Source organism: Notolabrus celidotus, chromosome 2, assembly GCF_009762535.1.
Source record: "Notolabrus celidotus isolate fNotCel1 chromosome 2, fNotCel1.pri, whole genome shotgun sequence".
Taxonomy (NCBI): domain Eukaryota; kingdom Metazoa; phylum Chordata; class Actinopteri; order Labriformes; family Labridae; genus Notolabrus; species Notolabrus celidotus.
The window spans coordinates 12,918,082-12,935,763 of NC_048273.1; the positions used below are offsets into that span (position 1 = coordinate 12,918,082).

General features: G+C 38.6%; 1 protein-coding gene across 1 annotated transcript in view; it reads right to left on the reverse strand.

Moving 5' to 3' along the window:
• Positions 1 to 5,328, reverse strand: part of tmem161a (transmembrane protein 161A) — a 9,420-nt gene extending 4,092 nt beyond the window's left edge. The window contains exons 1-7 of the mRNA XM_034710271.1: positions 5,172 to 5,328; positions 3,647 to 3,750; positions 3,476 to 3,559; positions 3,171 to 3,262; positions 890 to 1,046; positions 416 to 631; positions 75 to 218 (exon numbers count right to left, since the gene is read on the reverse strand). Of these exons, the coding sequence (XP_034566162.1) occupies positions 75 to 218; positions 416 to 631; positions 890 to 1,046; positions 3,171 to 3,262; positions 3,476 to 3,559; positions 3,647 to 3,750; positions 5,172 to 5,174 (800 nt within the window). The 5' untranslated portion in view covers positions 5,175 to 5,328. The remainder of the gene's footprint in view (positions 1 to 74; positions 219 to 415; positions 632 to 889; positions 1,047 to 3,170; positions 3,263 to 3,475; positions 3,560 to 3,646; positions 3,751 to 5,171) is intronic.
• Positions 5,329 to 17,682: the final 12,354 nt, after the last annotated feature.

Genomic DNA, 17,682 nt, shown 5'->3' on the forward strand with positions numbered 1-17,682 from the left:
CACTTTTCATGATTATGCACACAAGTTTTAGGTCCATTATTCATTGAAGAAGAGTTAAATGTATCCTGTCTTACTGGATGAGTGGTCTGCCTGAATTCATCTGCACAGCATCAAGATGAGTTTGAGCCATCCGCAGGCCGGGGAAGGCGAGGAGAGCTCCGATGTAAGCGCAAATAGCAGCCAGACCGAGCTTCACTGTGAGCTTCGTCACTGGGATTCTAAAGATTTAAAGAGCAGGCATAAGTTCTCCTGTGTCTGTCATGGACTTGTGTGAAGTCTTTCACAGGCTCAAGCACACTACTCATGATGATTCAAGATGAAAAGACATCACTAAAACATAAACACTGCTTGTTCCTTTAGGACAACAATTCAAAGAGCTCAAATTCAACTTGACTTAGCGGGTACAAATACTTACGACCATTCAGCGTAGCCCTGCTGTCTGGCAAAGACTTCCAAGTTGTCAAAGAGGCTAGAAAAGCCAGACTCCAGGCCGAACTCCAGATACTCCTCTCTGACCACCAGCACCAGCATGGCCACGAGCAGAGACAGAAAACCAAAGGCGAGGCACACAGAACGCTCACCGCCCTCTTCAGAGCGGAAGTAGTGGCTCATCAGGGTGTGAAGGGCTTTTCTGAGGGTTCGCAGTTAAATACAACAACCAAGGGGAAAGTAACATTGATCTAGACCTAGACTCTCAACTGAGCAAGTAAGCTCATCTAAAATGTTAAACGTTTGATCTATCGTCTTACTATTACTAATCCTCATACAGAGTGTTACAATTTGAAGTAGTGGCTACCTGCTTCCTATATTGATCTTTCTGAATTGTGTTGTGTTTTGTAATGCAAATCACAATTGATGGGAGCAGAGAGGTTTTTCAGTAAAAGGATACAGACTAAACAGCACAGTCAGCACACACCAGATGGCTCCAATATTGACCTCTTTTCTGGCGTCTACAACGCTGTAGTAACACTCGGTGAACGTGAACACACCTGCTGCATACACTGCAAAATCTATCATCCACTGGTACTCCAGGAAGAAACGCAGCACTGAAAGAAGAAACAAGAGAAAACAACATTAGATTCTTCTGATCTTTTGAGCGCTTACTGTTAAAGCGACCTGCTTTCAATACACTGTTATGATGCAGGCACAAGGAGAGAATGTAAGTGGTGAATTTGGGGGTCTAAAAGTAGTATGGAAGGTAGAGCCTTTAGTTATCAGACCCCTCTCCTTTGGAATCATCTATGTGTCAGGGTCCAGGAGGAAGACACCCGATCTACTTTTAAGAGTTGGATTAAAAGTTTCCTTTTTGATAAAGCTTAGGGCCGGGTTAGGTTTGGACCAGCTCCTAGTTATGGAACTGGATCTTATCCTGTCTTGATGTTGGGTCTTTGTTAATAAAATAACAGAGTACAGTCTAAAGCTGCTATTTGTAAAGAGTCTTGGGATAACATTTGTTGTGATTTTGTGCTATATAAAAAGATTGATTGATTGATTGATTGATTGATTGATTGATTGATTGATTGATTGATTGATTGATTGATTGCTTTTAAGTTGTCAGCTGAGCTAGGGTCTGTACTACAGAACAGGACTTGAGATTAGCAAGGTAACTTAGGGTTAACTCAGATTTTCCAGTACTATGGGGGTGATTCACTTCTAACACTTAGATCATCATGGTAACTTGCGGTGAACACCTATCCTGGTCTGGAGATGATTATAAGAGGTCAGTATTTAAAAAACCTCAACTAATGATCAGTTAAACTGTTGACCACTGAGCTCTAGGACCAGATCCAGAAGGGAGGAGGGGGACAGGCTTTTTTTTTTTCCCTGTACGATTTTTCAAATCAGAATCAGAATCAGAAATACTTTATTTCTCCTGGGGGGAAATTCAGTACATTTAAATATTGTCCAAAGGCTCTGACTTGACTTAATGAGACAGCAACTAACTTTGTGTGCAGGATTGCCAGATTGGGCGGTTTGGGGTTGGATTATGTGGGTTAAAATGAGCTTGGGCCGGTGGACATAATTTGGGCTGATTTTCCATGAGTTGGGCAGGTTTTTAATTATATCATACATGTCAGTATGTTAAAGAGATGTGTGAGGAAAAAAATATTTAACTAAATAATGTTGTATCTAGTCACAACATTCTGGTGGTAGGAGATGCTAGTTACTGTTATCATAACACACACCAAACTGTGTCATTCATCAGTGTTGTAAAAAAACACACACAAACTTTTTTGCAACATAAACGTTATATCCCAGCGCCTTCGCTGGAGTTCGGGAGAAGTACTTGTGTAATAAGTGTAATATATTATTGCTGCATTGACATGAAAAACAATAGATCCCCTTTTATTCAGTTCCATCAGACTTGCCACTTGTTAAGGAATAGAGATGCGCAGCGAATTTTGTCAAAGCTATTTGATGACTCTTACATTCATATGTGGAGGGTAACATTTACTTCAGAAGGTCAGTACGCCTTCATGGTGTATTTTATGGCAGTTAAGATAGCATTACAGAACTTAAAGGGGCAGTTGGTAAGAATGGGGTAAAAAACTTTTCTGCTGGGTTTGATAAAAGGGATAATACCCATTGGTACTCATCAGTAATTGAAGTAATTTGAGATTATAGCGGAATCTCTGTGTTTTTTAATGCCTTTGTATCAAGCAATGTTATTATCCCCCTCGTTCCCATTATCACGAACCAATTAGAGCTACTCTTCGACCCTCTGTCCTGATTGGTTGAGTGGCGGACCCTACTAGGTTGTCCTGATTGGCTGGGAAGCTGGCACTACTTCCTCATAGAACAAACACAAGAAATCTGGTGGGGTAGTGTTGACATTCAAAATCTCTCTCCAAACTGATGTTAATATCACAACTACCAATAGCAGCTTTAATATAGTACTAATAAATAATATAATATTGAATATATATTTTGGGTGGTTTTTGGTGCATTCTGGTGGTTTTTGGACAGCTTTTGGGGCTGCAAACTATCAGCTCTATCTGGCAACACTGTTATTGTGAATGTTTTAGCACAATCTCTTATGTCAGGGATAGGGATGAAACCAGATGACCAAAGATATCCTTGGTATTTTGAACTCCCTACATTGTACAGTTGGGTGGTGTATGTGCTTCCACAACTTCAATTCGCCCATAATTATGGAATGTTAGTTTTACCAAGTGCATCAATGGCGTTGACAGGAGCTCTCTCCAGGTGAAGGTCGATGTCTTTGGGAACAGTAAGAGGCTTGTTCTCCCCATTTTGTCTCCTAGTGTTAAAAAACATGAATGCCCATTTCAATAACACAACATGAGAACTGTAATTTCTGATATAGAGTTTCAACTCCAGCTGGAAAACTCTTTTCTGGCGTAGTCTTTATTTGGCTCTGAAGTACAGCACTGGCATCAAATACAGTTTCCTTCTTAAGGCCAAATGACTTTGTTTTTCTGTTTGTGTTAGACCACCCTCCCCCGACTCCCACCTGTCTCTCCTGGTCTGTTTGGGCATCTGTTTCCCAGCCAGGGCACACAGCTCTCCTTCTGATGGGTGTTTAAACCGGAACAAACTGAAAGGAATGAAAGACAGATATGCAAAAACACTGCACAGGAAAGTACATGCATGAAATATAACTTGGTATTAAGGATGCCAATACCTGCCATTACAGAGGAGCCAGCGAGCAAATGAGCAATGTGGAGCCATCCTCTGCATTATGCTGGCAGCCAGCAAGCTGACCACCAGCTGAATCCCCATCAGAGCCTGTCAGAGTAAACACACACATTTGAAAATACAAACACTGACAATGTTTTTTCTTGTCTGTGAATAGATCGTCAAAGAAGTTCAGAGAGTAGAGGGTTTAGGCCTGCAACTGTGACGGTCAGTAAAGGCAGCATTTCACATGGACTGAAATGATTGTTTTTGGAGTCAAGGAAGAAAAATTAAAGGTTACTGCTCAGCTCCAATCTGCAATGATGAAATGTTCAAACCAAGCCAGAAACCTTGGTGTAGTCATAGACTCAGACCTTAATTTCAGCAGCCGCATTAAGACAATTACAAAGTCAGCCCACTATCACCTTAAGAATATATCAAGGATTAAAAGATTTATGTCTCAGCAGGACGCAGAAAAACTCAGCCATGCATTTATCTTTAGCAGACTAGACTACTGTAACGGGGTCTTTACAGGACCCCCTAAAAAGTCCACCAGATGGCTGCAGCTCATACAGAATGCTGCTGCTAGAGACCTAACAAGGACCAAAAAAGTAGATCACATCACTCCAGTTCTTAGATTTCTACACTGGCTTCCTGTCTGTCAGAGAATAGACTTTAAAATCCTGCTGATGGTTTATAAAGCTCTGAATGATTTAGGCCCAAAATACATTGCAGATCTGCTGCTACTGTATGGTCCATCTGGACCTCTGAGGTCATCGTGGAAATTGGTCTGCTTTCAGTCCCAGGAGTCAGAACGAAACATGGTGAAGCAGCGTTTAGTCATTATGCACCACATATCTGGAACAAACTCCCTCACCTCTTTTGAATCCAAGACTAAGACTTTTTTATTTGCCACTGCCTTCCTACCTTAGATTATTTTAACTCACTTGAAATGCAAATTTTAAATGTACTTTTAATATATTTCTAATGATCCTTTTCTTTCCTGTTTTATTATATTTAACATTTTAATTGTGCTCTGGTATGCTTGTCTCAATGTTTCCAATGCTTTTCATGTTTGAATGTAAAGCACATTGAGTTGCCCTCGTGTATGAAATGTGCTATACAAATAAAGCTGCCTTGCCTTGCCTTGGACTGGGCATGCAGGACTCAGTTTCAGGATCTGTTTTTACAACATTAAAGCTCAGTTTGTCATGGATCACAAGCTGCTATAAAGGCTAAGCTACGCACCATGCTAAAAACACACTTCAAGTGTCAGGAGATGAAGTAAACTCCACTATATTTAAAAGTAGGGTGTGTTGAAAGCCCCTGCAAAATGAATGAAAGTTAGCAAATGGCTATGGTGCTAAATTTAGCTAAACTTCAGCACCTGTCAGTGCTGCAGGCGGAGCTAGCTAGTTAGCATTACACACTAGCTCTCCTGGTAACGTTAAGTTATAAAGGAAAAGGAGCTCGCTGCTGAATAATTAGACAATTCATTACACTGGTAAGTGCATGCCAATGAGTTAAATTACCATGTCTTCTCTCGAAAGCCGTGTATAGAACCAGAGAAGCTGTCGGACCTTCTTCACATGTAGGGAAGTCTAAACAGCTGAACACACTGACATGTGAAACTGCTGAAGGTCCCGGATGTACTACCGGCGATGGAGTCGTGTGCTGCGTTCAAATGCTGCGTTCAAGTGCTGCATTCAAGTGGTGCATTAAAGTGTTGCGTTCAAGTGCTCCACGAAAGCTTGTAATTTTCTTTTCACGGCACTATGGAAAGCCGTTTGAGCATTTACTCCATATCCTTGATCTCAAGCGCCAGTTTCCTGCACTAGTAAGATCTTTTACAGCACTAGTTAACTTGTTGCATGTTGAAACCCGAGTTGAAACTAGTTGACTTGTAGACAGCAAAAACTCCTACATGTTGACTAGTAAAGGCCAAAATCTTTACTAGTGTTACTAGTGAGAGGAATTTTAACATTACTAGTTAACTAGTATGCCTACAAAAAGTGTACCAGTTTACTAGTAATGACAAAAATGTCCACTAGTAACACTAGGTAAAGTCTTTTTTTGCCGGTCTAGTTTACAAGAAAGGCTCAAAATTGTAACCAGTGAACTAGAGACAGCCAAAAGTCCAGTAGTAACACTAGTAATGGCGTTTGGCATTTAATAGCTAACTAGTAAGGCGAAATAATTCACCAGGCAAGGCAAGGCAAGGCAGCTTTATTTGTATAGCACATTTCATACAACTCAATGTGCTTTACATTAAAACATTAAAAGCATTGGTAACATTCAGACAAGCATAAAAGAACATAATTAAAATGACAAATATAATAGAACAAAAAAGAAAAGGAAAATGATAAATACATTAAAAAATTACATTTAAATTCTAATTTAAAGTGAGTTAAAATAAGCTAACATGGGAAGGCAGTGGCAAATAAAATATTCTTAATCTTTGATTTAAAAGAGATGAGTGTTGGAGCGGACCTACAGCTTTCAGGGAGTGTGTTCCAGATATGTGGTGCATAATGACTAAACGCTGCTACTGAAAGCAGACCAGTACCTGATGACCTCAGAGGTCGAGGTGGTGACTAGTTAACTTAAATTAACACTAGTTAACCAGAAACTGCAAATAGCATACTAAATTGACTAGTGAGTTTCTTTCACACCTTACTTGTGGCACAATATATTGTGCCATTGCTTCTCCTGGGTTTTGAAAGTAAGTGGCGTTGAGCTGTCAAAGTTTTCCATGTCGTGCTTTTGTTGGAATGTTATTTGGCTGCTTACATTTGAAGAGAGGTTTGTATATTCACGACTGCCATAGGAAGTGTCTGCGAATAGATCAAGGTCTGATTGATATTGTCAAGAGGTAGCCTAACTGTAAATAGTATTAAACGATGACTTCATGAAGCTCTCTGTGACACTTGTAAGTTTGAACACCTGGACCATCCAGTCTATTCACTTAACCCTCAAATTTACTAACATCTTTTATCCTTGTGGTCAATTTGACCCCAGCAATTTAAACCTCCAGAAAGTGATTGTTAGCCAGGTTTATGTTTCAGGTACTTTATGTTTCTTTTAGGTTATACAAATGTGTGTTACAGTGACCTCAATATCATCCAAAACAACTAAAACATGTGTGTAAAATGTTGAAATTTCCTATGTTTTATACAGCTATAACAGCGGGGGGTGAAATTGACCCCAAGGAACACTGATTTGTAATTTACTGGAAATTGGAACGTATCAACATTTTAATTTGATGTTTTCCCAGTTGTCCCCATTAAACGAGGAAAAGTAATGAAAAATTAAGCCAAAATGATGTTAATCATTCATTTAGAGACATTAAACATAGAATGGGGTCCAATTGACCCAAAGGATAATCGGAGGGTTCAAATGACCTCCAATTTATCTATACATATTCTATCTTGAAGTATTTATTTATTTAATACTGACAAAGTTCTCCTAAAAATATAACAAGTCAATATGATTTTGAAGTTGAAGTAAGTCAAGGCCATAGGTACTCCTTGTGTGTATTTTGTAAAGATAAAAATAACAGAAGGCTATAGTTGAGCTATGACGTTCCTGTTAATAAAAAAGGATATACTTAATTTCATTAAATTGAATTAAAATCAGTTTTTATAAAATATAATTTCTTATCTATTAAAAAACAACTAATAACCAATCCTTTATTTATGTTTATTTTCCTTAAATGGTTTTAAATACAGCACCAAATTAAATTGTCTGACTTAATATCTCCCCTCCATTTTTGGATCCCAAACTGTGCTGTTCATTCCTAAAATTATGTACATGTATGTGGATTGAACAAAACCAACTCAGACACTTGAAAGTACTCTGGTCTCATGAGCTATCCTCATCATTCATTCCCCCTCTTCATAGACAGAACTGTCTCAAAGCTACAACGTATGAAAAATATTTAATATCTTTTCAACTCTAATAAAATACATTACTTTTCCACGATATAACAGTTTGGGATTAGAAAATTGTTAAATACTGAGGAGATTAGTGTGGTAACTTAAGACCTTCTCTTTCAAAATTAAGAAAAAATAGGAAAAATAAAGTTCAAGTTGCCCACATTTCACCAACATAACCCCACTCCACAAAAGTAATTAAAATGTAAAACACGTCTCTCATAGCTCTTGTTCTTCCTCAGTACCCTTGAACACCTTTGTGAGATTCTCCTAATGATAATCTCTGCAATTCATGCTCCCACCATCATGTATCTTAACATTTCAATGAAAGACAACAAACATTATGCAAATAGTGAGCTTAAAGTCTCAGATGCTTCACTTAAAACCTCAGCCACCAGGGAGGGGATCAGGTGATTTGGATTTAATTGTGAATATAAGTATTATTATTTTTTATTTTGAGAGATAAGCATAGTTTTAAGTTCATGGCTATGTGATGTGCTGCTGTATTATGTTGTATGAGTGTCAGATTAATATAACCATGAAGTGTTTGGGGAACACTGTGGTGCAAGGACGACAGCTCTGTGAGCTGTGACGCATCCGCTATGTGTGGTACGCTTGGTCACTCAGGATGAGAATGAATGTCCTCACACACACACACACACACACACACACACACACACACACACACACACACACACACACACACAGACAGACACAAACACACACGCAGTGGCCTGTACATGCATTATAATGTCAGCTCATCCTCTAAGGCGGAGGCCTGTATGCCTCCAACAGAGCAGAGTTTTCCCTGCAGTCCACCTTCTTAGAGATCTCTTACTAAAACCATTCACCATATTACAATCTGAGTTCAGCACATGTGTTTGTGTTGTTTGGGTGGTCTGTTGAAGCTGATTGAATTCCGTTTTTTTTTTGCTAATTGCTGGCAGCCCCTCTGCTGAAGATGTGTCTGATCCTTTGCCCGGTGAATTTGCGCACGAAAGCATGACATTTGAATGAGAGCTGTGACTTTGATCAAATGGAGCTTTGTGCTGTGAAGCAACAGCATCTCTGGTTAGCATGGATGCACCACAGGCGAGGCTTTTGCAAATATAAATCACTTAAAATTAGTTGTTCAGCTCAATGTCAAACTGTTTGATCTGTGTAAGTGTTGTTGATGCATCTGCAGCGTATACCCTGAGGCAATACGTGTGTGGGATTAAGCATTGGGAAATGAACCAATAGGATTTTAAGAAGGATTTCAGACTATGACTGTTACCTTTACCTGGATTACTTTCTGTTCATATTGCACTATGTCTCTATCTCTAAACAAAACCATTTGCAGTAAGTTTAGTCATATATGTGCCATCCAACCTGATTCTGATTCGAAAGAAATGCTTCTTCTTGTTTCTCTTTCTGCTTGTGGACATAAAATATCTCCATAATGTTCGGTGAGATATGGTGAACTGGAGCATTTGATGCATGTGACCCTTGCAGAGTGATGGTGCAACATAGAGCATAGTGTGTAATGTGTTGTAACATCATCTGACATGTACTCTTAACATTTTCCATCATTCACAAACATAAAGAAGACACAGAACCACATTGAAATATCTGTACATTTGCTGAAAATGTCAGACATTAAAATGTCAGTCACACTGTGAGAAGAAATGTCTCTGTCTGGCTGGAAAAACACTTCCATAATCATCATCTTTGACACAAATGCTAATCCCTCTGCCATGTTAGCCATCTGTGGCTGAAGTGGCAGGGCAGAAATTACTGAGGAAAATGGACACAAATAAAATGCTAATTCACCACGGGTTACAAGTGGCTCCCCTCCCTCTGCTCAGCTCGGGGGGCCTCTCGGTTCCCACACCACTTCCCTGTGTCTCACCCAGAGGGCTGCTGGGATACCGGCGGCTGCTTCTGAGCCCGCAGCAGGGATGCAGGCCTCCCATTGGCTCGTCTTTGTTTGCAAGCATGCACGGTATTCATGGGCAGATTTGAATATATGCAAATGTTGCAATGGTGCCCTGTCAAAGGAAACTCCCACCACCGTCTCCCTTCAATTTGCCCGCTCTTTTTCCTTTTTGTCTCTCTGCTAACTGCGGCCTCCTCTGCAGTGTGAGGGAGAGCTGTGGGAACCAGATCCGCTTTGTCACAGGGATTTATTTTAAACAGGACTGAGACTTATGACTGTTAATTACAGACACTGAAACATAGTGTATCGTAAAATGAGAAATGGAGCATGTAAAGGTGATTTACTGGTAACAGCCAACCTTTGAAATGTTCTGCACACCACCAAACCAAACATCGTGCTAATACATGTCAGATATGGAGGTACCAGACAGATGTGGCTTTGTCTTCCTAAATAGACATCTAGCATGGATTATGTGGCTATTAAATACATTATATGACTTGGTTATTGTTCCCAGGTCAAAATCAGAATTATACCTCTTGTGTATGGTGTAGGTTTAAATGTGCAGAACATTTCCTTGTGTGAAAAAGGCATGGATCACTATGTTCACACTCAAATGAAGAACCTGCAGCCTCCAGAATTTGAAAAGCCTAGTTTTATATGACGCCTTTTCATTGCAGATATATTGACTTGTCATTGCTGGGAGAGCACAAGCTTACATTAACACTGGCTTTTGTCTTGTGCTGTTGATGTAATGATTCAGTCATCATGTGCAACACTCGGACCTTTAAGCTGAAGCAACTACAACGCAAGTGGAATTCAGCCTTTGTTCATTTGATCATTCACACCTGTGTCTTTCTATGTTTTTAACTATTCCTTGAAAAAAAAATTCTGACGTTTGTTTAAAGAAATAAAACGCCACGCTGGGTGATGACACAACTTACAACTCATTGGCCTATGGATCCTTGGCTGTGGATTTCCAATAGAAGCTAAGCACAAAAGTCCAACCTCTTTGGACTTTTTATGTAAGAGCTGCAAATTATAATGAATTGTATTGGGAATATTGATATTGCACCGATGCAAAACAGTCCATCACTTTTAAAGGGGATGTGTTCAAAGGAGTGATTCTAAATTATATTTCAATGAATATATTGATGCTTTGAGTGCTTTTTGTGAACTCTCCATCGTGATCAAGTGCTTTCAGGTTAACTTGTGCATCTAACAGACAGGTGTCTTTTTTTAACTGCATTTCTTCTTATGTCATAATTCGTAAATATATATTTGAATTCAAAATTTGTAACAATGTAATTTTTAAAAAGGGCAAGGGGGATGACTATTTTTGCAATGGGCTGCATATTAAACTATGCAGTGAACATGGACATGGAGCCTATCTGCAAATGGATTCATAAGTCTCTGACTGTATCAGCCTCATGTAATTACCTGATTCAGTTTGAAACAACAGAGTACGAGCAGGGCCAGATTTTGCTCCCATGTGTTAAGCTGTTACTCTGGTTTGTCCTCACACTGATTCTGGATTTGGAGGACATGAATCGTTGCACCCTTTTACTGTAATTAGGCAAATCTATGCTGCTAATTCTATTGTTTGGAGCATGGATGATCCCATGGATGATCCATCACCCCTCATGCACAGATGAGTGTATGCACACACAGACATACACAATTGAGCCGCAGTGGTGTCTTTTTTACAGTTTTCTTTCTTCTTTTTTTGTCAAATGAAAAATGTTTGTTTTCTTTACACTAAATGAGCAAAATGCAAGACATTCTCCTGACTCACAACTCCTTTACAGAAACTTTTACTTCTCCTTTGTTCCTTCCATTTTAACACCATATTCTCTGTGACGATTATAGATAGAAAATGTAGACAACGGTGGATTCATCAACCAGCATATGGGTGATGAATGCACACACACATTCATGCAAGTGTAGTTTTGACCATGAATTATATTTTGTGTCAGATAAACAAAATCTTTTACACATTTATAGATAAATGTAAAAAATATTCTCTATAGATTCTTTTTTTTATATCTGATCTTAAAAGCCCACAATTCTTCCATGTGTCTTACATCTCTTTTACTGTGATGGATATATAAATGCATAGAATAATGGCTTGAACCCAGTCTCACCTTATCAGTCCCTGATTTTTAGAAAAAGAGAATGCTGTAAATCTAGCACACATTTTATGACAAGGGTAGCATTTCAGGGACAGACCTTACCATTTTTTCTTTTTTTTTAAATGGCCAGTTCCACATTTCTAAACCTCTTGCGTGGGGAAAGCAAATAAAACATGATACATGTGCTTTTCATTTCATTATTTATATTTGTCTTTGTCTCAAATATTGTTGTTTATCCTAGACATTCTCAAAAACGTGAAAGTTGTACATTTCCTTATTGATCTTGACATGAATAGAATAAAAACGTCTGAGAACGTATTGAAATTGATAATCCATCGACCACATTCCAAGACGTTCACATTGAAGCTAAATGTAATTCGAGGCCTCTCTCCTCCCCCTGTGAATCACTGTGCGTGTATTAACGTGTTGTGAATGACAATGATGCGCTGCGCTTGAACTTGACCGGCGGACTTCCCTGGGAAAAGAGGCGCGACTTTGGCCCTTTGCTCCTCTCCTTTATGGGATGCAGGCTGTTCAGACTGATGTCAGCGCTCATTAGCATAAACTTCAGCCTGTTCCCAATTAAACCAGCAAAGCAGTTAGAGCAGCAGTCTGTTTGCACATGGCTGGGAATCCACCAACATCTCTCCGTCAAACTGAGCACCAGGAGAAGCTGCTGCAATGTAAGTTATTATTGCCCTCTTTTCAGCTTTTAAATAATTTGAATTTAATTATTTCAGAAGTTTTAGAGTGTAATTAATTTTCCATTCATTTCATTGCTGAATATATCTTGATTGAATGATTGATTGTTTTTTTTCTACGGTTATGTCATGCTGAAATTAATCCAAAGAAACCTGGCTTTATTTTTTGCTCTCTGATATCCAAAGTAAAACCTCTCCATGTTTGTTTGAGAGCTGCTCTGATGCATACCTTCAGTTTGTCTTTTGCCTCTGCCTGTAGTCCTAAATGTTCAAGACAACATTTTGCATGGCCCAAAACCTTTGATATCTGGAGGTGTGTGGTTTAATTCCAGGTTTATCTGATTTTTTATTGGTACAGCAAGGTGATGATCCCTGAGAGCCTTTGCATTATGGGAAAATTGATCATTTCTGCTGAGTATATCTACAACAGTGTACTTTACCCATACTGTCCTGTGTGTCAGCACAATGCAGGCGGCTGTAAATTGCTGCTTGCACTGGCAATCTGCAGCTGTTCTTCGTACTCACCTGCTGGAGCATCACACTTCTTCATCCCTTTTTGCTTTGCATTGGCAAAATGGCTTTTGTGTCATTATGCAAAGTGAGAGCGAGTCATTTATTGAGCTGTTTGTTGTAATTTTTGTGAAGTTAAGTGTAAAGAATGCTTGATTCTCAGTGATACATGCACCAATCATCCTGCTAGAACAGGCCAATTGAGGCACATGTTACAAATGTAACACTTACCCATAGATCTGTCATTTTACTTTGAGTATAATTTCATAAATACATAAATTGTTGAAAAAGAAAAAGGTCATATTTTCAGAGGTCATTCAGTGATATATGGTCTCCTGTTGGTGCTGCTCTTTCCATGCAGACCATGTGGTCCTTTCACCAGAGTAGTTAAGACGCCCATTTGAAATGCTTAGTCTTATACTTAATTTTGTTCTCAAAACATGCTCAAACTTTGTCTGAATAATACACATTTCTAAACCTTTAAAGACAGCCAACAAGTCTTGGCATTCACTCATATTCATTTGAGTTGGAGTCTGCAAAGTCCTTGCTGTACCTGCAACATCTATCAGATCAAAACCATCACCTCTTTCAATTCATGATTCTTATGAGGTGCTAATGTGTGAGCATGACTAAAGAGAGCAGGAATATTTGCTCTCTGTTTGTTTTCATATGTGACCTCTGACCCCTTCATGTCCAAGTGTCAGCTCACTCCCCTTTGATGAGCGGACATTACAATTCCCTGAAGTGGCCACTTGAACTGGTCAGTTATTAACAACTGAAGGCAACAGGCTCACACACACACACACACACACACACACACACACACACACACACACACACACACACATACACACACACACACACACACTAGACAAAATATTAATTAATTGAAATTTAAAGGAAAGCGTGTATTTAGAATGTAAAAATAAGGATTTGAGTTTTAAATTCTACCTGAGTGTTTTTCAGCAATAACTGAATATTCTGAGTTAATAAAGCAGTTGTGTTTCACGCAACCTTTCACTAAACATATAATTTTCTTTAAAAGTGAAGAATAATCTTTAAAACCATTTTTACAAATGAAAGAAACATCTGTCTTCAAACAATGCACCGTTTGGTATATCTACATCATGCCTTAATGAAAGACTAAATAAATACATAATTCCATTGATATATTTTTTTCTCAGTCTTTTAGATTCACTGCTCCAAACCCGCAATTTCGAATGACGTCATAAATCTCAGTGTATGCGCAGAAATGGCTTTAATCTTCAGGTAGACTTCGTGTCTTTTCGTTTCAATGCCAATAAACATGAACACAATTTTAAAAATTCTAACGTCTTGTAATCTTAGATTGAAAGATGTCCCTAATTCTATCATCTTTTTTATAGTTTCTGATTTTAAATAGAAAGAATAGAAAGAAAAACTAGTAGGCATGTCCTGGTTTCTCTCATTCCTTCTACAAGGAAATAGCCTTTTTATTTCATTATTTAACTTTACTTTCGCTTTAAGCCTAATATATGTTTGAATAATTGCATCAATTATTAATGTGCTGCCAGGAATACTAGAATCATAAACATGTTATTATAATAAGCCTATACCCAAATTATACTACGTTAAGAAGCACGAGCTTTTCAGTAATTCAGGATCAAACTGCAGCATTTTTTTCCACAAATTATTGCTAAAATTCCAAAATCACATCAGTCAGCCTGTAATATTTGCTTAAAACTTAAACACAATCTTTGTTAATCATTAGGCTTCTGTAGTCCTTTAATAAGAGCCTTTATGTGAGCACCTGTACTCTGAGCAATTTCTTTCAACGAATGCTTTCCTGCTGAAGCAGTAAAATAAAACCCACACAGGACATTAAAAACACAAAGATCCTTCCTGTATTATAGTATAGTTTGAAAATCCCCATAATATTATTTAACTGTTTATTTGTGATTTTACAGCTGTGACAGACAATTATAGATGAAATAGTGGTGAAACAGAGTTTAAACAATTGCGGGACTTCAGATTTGGTTACTGCAATCAATGTAGTTTTCTACGTCCATCATTATTTTAAGGAGAAACACAGTATTCAGCAAAGTTTGAAGATTACAGAGCGTTTCTTTCCTCTTCACATGGGCCAACCAGGTCTTTATGCGATCCTAGGTGCGTTGAAAAATGTATAATATGTATATCCATCAACACCGCATCCCCTATGACTGTATATCAATTTGGAATATAATTTTTTTTTTCTGAATTAGTTAGATTTGGGACAAATAAATAATAGAAAAGAAAAGGCCTGTCTCTTCCTCCATTAAATAGCCTATATCAACACATTGTATAAAAGCTGGGTAGTTTTAATGCATCGTACTGCGTGCATTTAGAGGCTGTCTTTGTGTTTTATTATTAGAATTTTGGCTCATGAGCCGTTTACACATTTTTCAATGATTTCTGGATTTAGGCCAGTCTGATTCATTCAACAGGCCTGAGCGCCAGAGCTGCATCTTAGCCAGTAGGTGTCACTGTTTAGCTCCATAGCTACAGATGTTAACTCGACTGTTTAGCTGTCTTTATTGTCCGTTTTGTCAAACTGTTTTCTTTTTTCCCCCTTTCATTTATTTTATTTTCACATTTTATTTTATTTTTGTGTCCTTATTTCAACAGGCCTGATATGATCTGTTAAATGTTGTACAATGTTGGTTAACAGAGGTAATTCCACCTCTCAAAATTTGCATACTCCATGCCTCATGGGCTAGCATTCATGTATTAAACTGTACAAGTACAAAACAGAATGGCTTCATATGATTATGAACGAATAACTATCTTGGTAAGGACGTAGGGCAACCATCAGTTTTTTGGCCATTTTCATATTTAAAATTGTATTAATTACACATTTCTTGCTAATATAATAATATTACATCAATAACTTAAAGATTCATATGAAATATAGTTTAATTTATCAATTGTTGTATTGTATTATTTTGTTGGTAAAATTAAACCTTACCTTGAAAATGTCATAAATTCCGGTAATAGAAAAATATGATTTAAATTCAAGTTACTGAAGAGACTTAAAGCCTAATAATAGTGTAATGGTGTTACTTATGGTGTTTGGTAAAACCTCCCTAAAACACTGAATAAATTAAAGCTTGAAAAAGCTTTGGAGAAAATGTGACCCATGTCAGTGTGGATGCTCCACGAGGCTTCATTTTACCATCATGTGCAGCTCAATCATAAAAATGATTAGGTAGATTTGTTCATGCTCCAGTTTTCACTGTACTATTATTTTACATGTTGGTTAATTGGCATAAAGAGACACACATACGCAGAAACACACCTGAAGACACACGCACACACAATCTTAAACAAAACGCTTATTTCTTTCCTAAATGTGAGAATTTGATTTAAAAAGACGAGATATATTTGTTCAGCTATTAGTTCACTATATGTTAAATTAAAGAGTTGTCTATAAATGAAGCAGAAGCGGCAGCGTTCAATTAGACTTTCAAGACAAATCAGTCTTGCTCTGACCCCACGAATGAGCCTCTGTCGTGGATCCAACACACATGCGTATTGGATAATATATTTGGAATAACCTATCCCGGCACCTGACGTCAGCACGCAAAATTACGCTCATTTCAAAGAATTGCGTTACAGCACGCAATTGTGAATGTCCTCCTTGTCCATCATTTGCGTTTCCGTTTGAAGAACAATAATTCAGTCATTTTGACTCTATTTTATGGTTGATATGTTGGCGCATGTGTGCGCCCAGTTACGCACACAGAGAAGGGAGACGTCGCACCACGTAAACCAGCGTGACCCGCAGGAGCTCCCGGGAAGCATCTGCTGCAACAGCATCTCACACTCTGCTGCTGCTGCATGCTGCTCTTTAGTCGTCCCTTCTCTCACAAAACGTTTTCTTTCAACGTCTTCTTCCAGAATCCTGCAGAGAAACCTGTGGAATCTATAATATTTCAATCTGCTGTCGTTTCTGCTGCTTAATGGCTCGTTCTTGCTCGCTCTTCCAGCAAGCTCTTGACTCAGGTGACTCAGTAAAGGAAGGTGCAGGTTTGGAGATCACCACTAGGTCGTCTATCAAAAAACTGCCCAAATAAGATGCTGGATGCAACTAAAGAGGGAAACGCGTCATTCAAACCAGAACAATGGACATCATTTCACAATGGTCAACGCAAAAGCGGTGCAAAACGTGTTTGGGTTTCTGTTCACGTCGTCCACAGCAGCCGGTGTGAGTGTGTGTGAGAGAGAGAGGGAGGGAGGGAGGGAGGGAGAGAGAGAAAGAGAGGGGAGGGGACCAGCGACGCAGCAGCTCCGCGCGCACTGTCATCCGAGGCTGGGGAGGAGATGCTGGGATGCGGGAGCTGATGCTGGCAGCAGTGTCACCTCGGCCTTGACTTTTCTCTGAGGCAAAAGTAGAAACAGCGTTTTTTAAAAACCTTGCTGTGGGTTGGATCAGCGCGTTGTTCAGATTGACTCTCAGTCGGTGAAGGCTTGCAACGTTTGGGTTTCTCCATGGACTCCTGGCACTCAGAGTTTGGTTACACTCGAGAGATGATGCTAGAAACTTGCGTTAAAACACTAATGGACTTGGACCATAGATGTGGAATGTATTCAAAGTGTGTGCCCTGTGAGTATGATTTTTTCATGTTTTATTCTTTAATTTTTCCTCTCTTTATAACCAGATGTTTGCCTTATAATAACCAAAAAGGTGAGCAGAAAAGAAGATTAAGAAGGTCATTACACAAATAATATAAAAATGATACTTCATTATATTTAGATATTTCAAGTTCAACATTATGGTTGAACTAAAAGAGGAAGTTGAAGTTAAAAAGTAGTGAGCCCTGTGATGATGAGTG